Raw genomic sequence first — 9,177 nt, forward strand, 5'->3', positions numbered from 1 at the left:
CAATCCATATGGTGTAGTGATATATAGAGAGTAAAATAGAGATAGAGAGTAAAATCCTTTGTATATATACATAGAAAAATAATGATAGAGAGTAAAATATGTTGACTTTAGCTCTATTTTGTTGATTTTAGCTCTACTTTATTGACTTTAACACTACTTTTAAAGGGATAGGGAGCCATTGGACTCAACCTTACTAGTTCTCAGCATTTACTTGTTTTCATTGTTCGGAGATTGTTTGTTTGTTTGGTTTGGTTTTTCAAATTACTAGAGTATTCAGCGGTAGTCTTGAGTCACATTCTGCATTTAGCACCAACTTTGCGCTTGTGACTTGAGAGCAAATTGTTGGAATCCTTACAATGAAACTTTGAAACTTTAAATTGTTCGATGATATTATATAGGGAATCTTTTCAACCTTAAAAACTTCAAAGTTTTTGGAGAAAGTATAGGGAATTTCTTCACCTAAGAATCATTTTGGAGACAGGGATTCAACTCGTCATGTGTGCTGTTCAGGACTTCTTCTGAATTATGACAATGTACAAGTAGGCAGGGAATCGGGTCGGGTTTGACCTGAATCTGACCCGACCTGAATCCGAATAGTTCGGTTCAGGTTGATTTTCATATCCGTTTATTTATTCAAGTCGAGTTCTAATTCGGGTCTGTCGGATTCGGATTCGGGTTTGAATATAATTTTTGGGTTTTTTTTTTTTAAAAAAAATTTAGTGTTATCCGATCGGGTTGGTCGGGTTCGGTTCGGGTTGGGTTCAAATAGAAGATTTCAGTTTGATTCGGGTTCAGGTTCGGATATTGCCAAAGTATTCGGGTATAGCCGTATCTGACTCATTCCCTGCCCTGTGTACAAGTGTGCAATAGCAACCCTCGTGGAGAGAGAGAGAGACGAAATGAAGTTTTTCATGGCTAGTGATTAAGGCTTTGCGATTGAACACATGAAATGTTTTGTTCTTGTTATGATGAATGGAAGAACGGAAGGTGGGTGTCGGATTTTTGAGAAATCAAACACAGACGACATTAAATGTAAATGTCTAAATTTATCCTAAAGGATTATTAGGACATTACACCAAATTAAGACTTAGCTCTTAAGTTAAGATGGAGAAAGGGGATGATTTTGGTTGTGGTTAATGGCTGTTTTTCATAAGGATGGAGATGCCTATCCAATCTATATATTGGAGATAGTAGTGAGGTATGAGCTAAGTTTTAACTTGGTGTAATGTCCTACTAATCCTTTAGGATAAATTTAGACATTTACACTACACATGGGGTTTGGGGTTTGATACTCACTAGCCTAGCACGGCTTGTGATTTCAGTCCATGTAATTCTTAGCTGGGGAAGATTGTCATTATGCGTGCCTGGTTTCTCTAGAGTAGGTTTTGGTTTAATGGATTGTAAGGGACATCCCACCAATCACGTGATGTGCACAAGACTCACACACAACGTGTAACGCCCGTATTTATAATATGTATTTATTTAAAATTTGTTGGATTGGATTTAGGATATGTGGGCCTGATTTATGGGCCCGAGTCTGTGTTGGGCTTAGGTTTCAAACCCAGGTATATATTCATTTTTTTCAGAGAATAGGGTTTTTTAGATAAAATTGAAATAAAATGGAGGCGGAGATAAGGAAACTCGATTGCTAAAGAGTGGAGCGCAACGATTCGGACTATGATGGATTCGTGGAGCTTATAATATATGTGAGTAGTTGTGTTTTTCTTTTTCATAAAAACTAGAGTTTTAGAATAAAAACATTTACTGTCAGAGTTTTTGTTCTAGCTCAGTTTTTCTGTTTTTCCTATATCGGGTTATTTTTCTCATCCTGTGGAATTCTTGGGACTAGTTAGATGTTAGTATATTTATTTACTTAATCATTGAAACTCTGAATTTAATCTGTTAGAGCTCGGACGAGGCTGTTAATGGCGGCATTGAGAAATCGCCAATAAAATTTATGTGAACTGTTATTGTTGTTTTGTTGTTGATTGAAGATTGGTGGTAGTAAGGGGATGAATGTTGGTTGTTGTGGTATATTGGTTGAGATGGAGGGGGCTGTCGAAGCTTTAGAAAAGGGATGTAATGGCGTCAAGATTAATTGGTGTGGAGATCAATTTGGTGAGGAGTGAGGATTTTTGGGTTTGATTAGAATTAGGTGTTTGGGTGGAGATCAAAACCCGCACCGATTGGTGGTGGTTGGAGGTTGGCAGTGGTGCGGATGAAGCTTCGACAGGTGTTAATGGCGACGCGATGGAGTTTTGGAGCAGCGAGGGTTTTGAGTTTTGATGGTACCAAAGTGTTGGGTTTTTCATCATGAGTCAAACCGCTGGAATGGAAGTGGAGGAGGAGAACTCGTGGTGGCTGGTGGAGGAAAGCTGGAAGAGCTGCTGTGAGGAAGAAAGAGGAGGAGGAGATGATACTGTGTCTGTTTTTAGTTGGGCTTGGGCCTTAGTTAGTTTCCTTTGGACTGGGTTATAAACTTTTGGATATTAGATTGTTTAGTTTGGGCCCGGTTTAGGTTAAGTTGTTTGGGCTAAAACTAATTGGTTTTCCTTGGGCCAGTTCCTCTATTTGGTTGTTTCGGGCCGAAACTTATTATTTGTTTTTGGGCCGAACCAATTAGTATTCTTTGGGCCAGTTTCTAATTTTATGTGAGCTGGTCCTTATATCCCCAATTGGGTCAGGTTGAATAAATAAGTTGGTTTTAGACTTTTGGGCTTGGGCCGAAACTAACTAGTGTTTTCTTTGGGCCAATTTCTATTTTGTTTGAGATATGTCCATATAACTTAATATAGATTCAAGGTCTTTAAAAATGTAGACTTTTGGGTTTGGTTTTGGGCTTTGACTGTGGACTGTTGACTGTTTAATTGTGTTACGTTTTATGTTGTAAATTGTATGAACAAATCAAATGCTAAAATGGTGTGGAAGCATGCATAATTGGTTAGTCATTATCTAAGAAAGATTTGAGGTTGATGTTGTGTATTTTTGACACGTGACGAGATTGAAATGTTAGGAGACATAATATTCCTAAAATGCTATAAAAATGTTAGGCGGTACGTTTAGAGAAATTGTGACATTAAGTGGTGTGTGAAAATTGTTGTTATGTTAAATGATATCATATGTTATGATATCTATTAAATGCAATATATTTGAGAAATGGGTATAAACGCTCAATTATTATATATGTGAGATGCTACTATGATGTAGTATAGTATGTGTGGATATTTTCCCACCGGATTGTGGCTTAGTGCAATAATATATTGATATGCACGGGATATAGTGAAATGGTTATGAGATACTAAGGTATGACACCTAAATAAATTACGTAACGAAAATCCTAGAACCTAGCTACCACAACTCATGTGATTTGGCCCTTGTGATGGGCGTATGTGATATGATTGGTCCTTCTAGCATTTCAGTGAATCTGAATGGCCCTTCTGGCGTAGCCGAATAGTAGCTTGATTATTCCGTTCGCAAAATTAGAACGAGACGCGCGATATTTTTATGCCGAATAGTGGCAGTACTCACATAATGGCTTTCGTGTGAGGGTTACCTGGTATGCGATATCTCGCTTAGGGTAGCTACGCACGGAGTGGTTCATTATGAAAGGGGAGGCATGTGGATGTACATGTTCGGCGTTGGGTAGCGATTGTGGTAGGCAGGGAAACTAGGTAAGATATAGATACGACGTGATTTTAGAGACACGCAAAGAAAGCCTTAAATAATATAATTATGGTAACATGTTGGTTAATGATATATCTTTAAATATATGATTGTATATGGTTTTGCAGAAGGGTGGGTCAACCTAATTACTTGTGCAGACACGACCCACTCTGTAATTGAGCATGGAATGCGGTAAGTATAAAATATGCTTCGCTGGTTGTTAGTTTAGTTATAACCTAAGGCGCCTCGGTGGAGGAACTAAATGCCTTTGTATTATTGTTGGGAAGCTAAGGCGCCTCAGTGGAGGAACTACCTGCCTTAATTTTTGTAATTAAGAATGTTGTATTAGTCGTTGGAAGTTAAGGCGCCTCGGTGGAGGAACTAAATGCCTTATGGATTGTGTATATATATGTATAAGTATAATTTGTATTTAGGGCTACTCACACCAGCATTGTTTATAATGTTGACCCGATTTGCATGTTTGCTTATCGGGGGTGTTCATTAAGTAAACATATATAGTTGATAAGTCTTGACAGGATTAATGTTGAAGAAGGTGGGTTGCTGCTTGTGGTTTGCATTAGCGTCGCATTCAGGATATGTTTTGTTTTCCCTTAAGGTGTAATAGATTTTAGTTGAGACAAATGTTGTTTTGTATTTTCAGTTGTAATTATAATTAAAGAGTTGTTGAAATGAGATTTGTAATTTAATCAGATTTGTGAATTTTTGTAATGAAGAGGACTTTTGTTTATTTGAAATTTTTATTGGTTTTAATTATCTGCAAATTTAAACTGATGTTGGGTTTTTGGAAGTTGAGAGTGCGTCACACCTCGAAAATCGAAGAGTCGGGAATTAATATTGTTTTTCCGAATTCTGTCGAAATTCGGGGTGTGACACAACGACTTCCCCAGTATAATGCGACCGTCAGACATACGAGTGCCCCTCATACTCGCAAACAACTCCAAGCACTCGCCATATCAAAAGACTCGCATAATCAGCAACCCAACAACTCGTCACTCGACCCCATCTCGTGACGTCATTACCTACTAATGTCATAATTACTAACTTTATCCTTAAGCCCATTTTCTGCCGTAATACATGCACCATTACAGTTATGCATCCACCATCAATACGGAAATTAAACATCATCATTACACCCTATGCCAACTTAGATAAACCTAAACGACTACAACTACTACCTGCGTGCCTCTCATAGACACATGTCATTCATCTTGACCGCACATATGTACTCACCAGTACATGTGTCGCATCCGATGCACACTCCTAATGCCTATTGCACGTATCTCCACATTCGTACCCTAGCTAACGAATTCATTAGGGACTTAGTCTTTACATTAAGTTTAAGTGACCGATCCTCGGTTACCTGGACGACTCATAGTTCCAGTTAGCCACTTGGACGGCTCACATGTCCACTTAGCCACCTGGACGGCTCACAGCTCTAGTTAGCCACTTGGACGGCTCACATGTGAAGTTAGATATCTGGACGGCCCACAGATCCAGTCAATCACCTGAGCCAGTCACATGTTCAGTTAACCCGTCCTATCTAGTGAGAGTCCTTGTGCTCTCAGGACTCTTATTTTCTATTTCTATAAATAGGACTCTTCACTTAACAAAGAACTACGTTTTGGAGACTTGATTCTGGAAATATATTCTGGATACGTAGGTAACCATTAAAGGCATAGTCTCACTCTTTATACGACATCTTCCCTTGTAGATTCAATAGTGTATCTGGGTGAATTCTTATCCAAACATAATTGGCGACGTCTGTGGTTCTTATTAATGTTCCCTCTTCCACGTATCTCTCCCAATCTTTGTCAATGACTACTATAACAAGATCTCTAGCGAACAAGCAGGCTAGAGCACAACCATCCGAGGGAAACACTCAGAAAAATGCTGAAGTTCGTGTCGATCAAGTTGCATCAAACCAACAGACTCCACCTTTGTTGCTTCAAGTACCAAGACAACGCAGATCTAAATTTCCAAGGTCACAGGCTCCAGTATCTTCTCCTCCTAATGATACAAATTTGCCAAATGCAAATCTAAATATAGATCCAGATGCAGATGCAAATATAGTTGCAGATCCAAGTAATATGGAAACAGATGATGAAAACTTGGCCCTGGAAGCTCTGCGTAACAAACTTAGAAAAGAAAAGGAGCATAATGCGGACTTGCATAAGCAAATAAATAAAGAGAAGCAAGTGCAGATAGACAACAATGATACTGCTTCATCCATTCCATCAAGAATCCCAAGATCTGGAGAAAACCGCAGTGTATTCCACCGATTGCAAAGCAATAGCGAAAGATTCCGAACCACTGATGTTGTCCCTGAGAATTGACCAAATCAATCCAGGCCAAGAAATATTTCAACAAATTTATTAAGGTGATTGAGGACTCCTGATGTCTATAGCACTGGTCATAATAGCAGGCGTGATGGACAACATCATAGGTCACATACTAGTCGTCGTATCTCCCCAAGGGAGTCTGATTCACACCCAACAAGCTAACAGCCATACTACCGAGGTAATATAAACCTCGTAAGCCAGGATAGCAGCACATTACAGCGGTCAGATTGGATTATACCACCCAACAATAGAACTCACTGGGGGCAATCGAGCTGTGACCTCAGGCAAGATCTGAATCACGACCTAAGACTTGACTTGAATGAAAGGAATCAGTGCAGAAGACAACTTGGAGACCGACATAGAGATAACACTCATCATATAGATTACCTTCCAGTACACTGAGACATTTCAAACTTCCGTCATAGGTCTCGCAGACCAGATCACCCAATGTTTCCAGATATGAGCAACAACTGGGGGCAGGCGCATGTGACACAAGGTCAAGAAGTTCAACCACAAATCGTCCATCGCCAAACAAATGTAGGAATAACATATACGGAATAGCAGATTAAAGACATCGTTAAAAAGGCAATGAATAATACTGATCTGAAGGAAAAACGCTGGAAAGACTTAGTCGTAAATGAAGACATCGTTGGACGTTTTTCCTGGCGTATACAAAATGCAGAACATCAGGAAGGATTCAAACAGCCAGAGTTGCCTAAGTACGATGAAGCAGAAGGTGATCCAAACAACCATGTTATGGAGTTCAAAAGCAGGCTAGTTCTTTGGCTTAAGGATGACGCTCTCTTGTGCAAACTTTTTCCGGCAACCCTAAAAGGGGAAGCTTTGCGATGGCTATCGGAAATTCCAGCTAGATCTATCGAATCTTTCCAGGAGTTAGCAGATGAGTTCACAGATCGTTTTCAACATAATTGGACTCATCCAAAAGATGTCAATATCTTGCTAAACACAAAACAACAGAAGAATGAAAGACTTGCAAAATTCGTTGTCCGATTTTGCCAAATCTAAGTAGGTGTCACAGATATGCCAGCTATGATGATCATTCACGCATTCAAAGAAGCTCTCCGTTTTGATACTAACGGAATATATAACTCACTGGTAAGATATCCTCCCCAGACGAAATCTGACTTGTTCACACGGACACTACAGTTCATCAATGTTGAAATAGATGCGGCAGCAAGAACTTCAAGGGACAAAGATTTTAGAGGTAAAGAATCTACAGAGACCAAAAGCAAGCATAAACAAATCACAATGGAAACTCAACAACCAAAGCAGGATCTTAAAAAGACCAACAATTTTCGTGAAGAAATGAAGCTCACTCCACTGAATACCAAATACGCCTCGATCTATGACAAGATTAAAAGTCGCAATCTGCTTTTCCCTCCAATGCCTTTACCCGAAGACACAAAGTCTAGGCGTGATAAAAATCTATGGTGTCTTTTCCACAATGACTTTGGTCACAAATCTTAACAATACAAATCCTTATGAGGAAAGATACAAAAGATAGTAGAGAAGGGACAGCTAGAGGAATTCTTAAGCACCAAAAGTTCTCAACAGAATTTGTCGATCTTGGTCACACCAGAATCAATGACGTGTCACGCACAAAACAAAAATGTGAGCAAAGAGAAAAGTTGGGATTTTTACGTGAGGTATACCACATAAACAACTTCGATTTTATTGAAGGAACTCGCATAGAAACTATCGAACCTAGCCCACTGTGTTTTACTGATAGAGACCTAATTGGCATCCATCACCCTCATTACTATGGTGTTGTTATCACAGCTTAGATTGGTCTATGGCGAGTGCAGCGTGTCATGATAGACACTGGAAGTTCTGCTAGTGTAATTTTTGCAGGTTGTTACAATGACATGAAACTTTCAGAAAATTTGATTGTCACGGATAACAACCCAATAATCGGTTTTGATGGAACAACAGCAACTCCAGTCAGAAGAGTTTCTTTACCAATCAAACTCATGGATAAAGCGGTCAACATTGATTTTCTTTTAATGAACTACAAATCTTCCTACAATGCAATTTTAGGTAGGGATTGGCTCCACTATATAGGTGCTATTGTCTCTACCCTCTACCAAGCAGTGAAATTTTCATCTCTAGACAAAATTTGCAAAATACAAGGAGACCAGATTACTTCTAGCCGTTGTCATCAAAAAAATATTAGATGATTACCGTCAATCTGATATGCATGGAAATACAATTTTAAGCGATTCACAAGAAGTCATTCAAGCACAACCCAGACCACAAATAATCTGTTCTACCATATCATCAAGTGAAGGACCACTGACTATAGACCGCCTCTTAGAAGTTCAAATTGGAGACTCTAGCAGAGAAACAACCTTCATATCAGCTGAGCTGTCAGAAAATGAACAAAGGGAAATGGTTACTCTACTCAGAAAGAACAAAAGCATTTTTGCTTGGTCTTTGGAGCAAATGCCAGGTATACACCCAAATGTTACCTGTCACAAGCTTGACATTGATACAAGTGTTAAACCTGTACGACAAAAGCCCAGACGTATGGCTCCTAATAGAAAGATGAAGGTTAAAGAAGATATTGATCGTTTGCTCTCTGTTAATTTTATTCGCCCAGTTTCATACCCTAGATGGTTGTCCAATGTGGTAGCAGTGCCGAAGAAGAATGGCAAGATGAGAGTATGCATCGACTTCACCAATTTTAACAAAGCATGCCCTATACATCCATTCCTTCTTCCGCGGATATCAAAACTTGTTGATGCTACATCCGGATTTCCACGCCTATCATTTATGAATGCTTCTTCAGGATAATATCAGATCCCATTGTCTGGTGAAGATTAGGAATTAACATCATTCATAACTAATCAAGGTATTTTTTGCTATCAAGTGATGCCTTTCGGGTTGAAGAATGTTGGTGCCACTTACCAGCAAATGATCAATACTATATTTGGAGACATGCTAGGCAAGATTATGGAGGCTTACATTGACGACATGGTTGTTAAATCCAAAATCAGTAGTGATCATCTGGTAGATTTAAAAGAAGTATTCATAAGAGTGGAAAAGTTTAATATGCGGCTCAATCCTTCAAAATGCTCTTTTAGCTTGATCTTAGGGAAGTTATTAGGTTACTTGATGACTCGCAGAGGAATTG

General features: G+C 39.1%; 1 protein-coding gene across 1 annotated transcript; it reads left to right on the forward strand.

Moving 5' to 3' along the window:
• The first annotated feature begins 7,525 nt into the window (after positions 1–7,525).
• On the forward strand, positions 7,526–8,837 carry LOC147508348 (uncharacterized). The gene is made up of 3 exons (XM_086597062.1): positions 7,526–7,690; positions 7,850–7,984; positions 8,154–8,837. Exons 1-3 carry the CDS (start codon positions 7,526–7,528, stop codon positions 8,835–8,837), a joined length of 984 nt encoding a protein of 327 aa, XP_086453188.1.
• Positions 8,838–9,177: the final 340 nt, after the last annotated feature.

The sequence above is a fragment of the Coptis chinensis genome, chromosome 3, assembly GCF_015680905.1.
Source record: "Coptis chinensis isolate HL-2020 chromosome 3, ASM1568090v1, whole genome shotgun sequence".
In the NCBI taxonomy this organism is placed as follows: domain Eukaryota; kingdom Viridiplantae; phylum Streptophyta; class Magnoliopsida; order Ranunculales; family Ranunculaceae; genus Coptis; species Coptis chinensis.

Bases quoted from the DNA above. Each gene is read 5' to 3' on its own strand.
- LOC147508348 (XM_086597062.1), top strand. From the start codon at position 7,526: ATGAGGAAAGATACAAAAGATAGTAGAGAAGGGACAGCTAGAGGAATT. The intron at 7,691-7,849 runs GTATACCACATA...TGGCGAGTGCAG, and splicing joins AGTTGGGATTTTTACGTGAG to CGTGTCATGATAGACACTGG. The intron at 7,985-8,153 runs GTCAGAAGAGTT...TTTCATCTCTAG, and splicing joins ATGGAACAACAGCAACTCCA to ACAAAATTTGCAAAATACAA.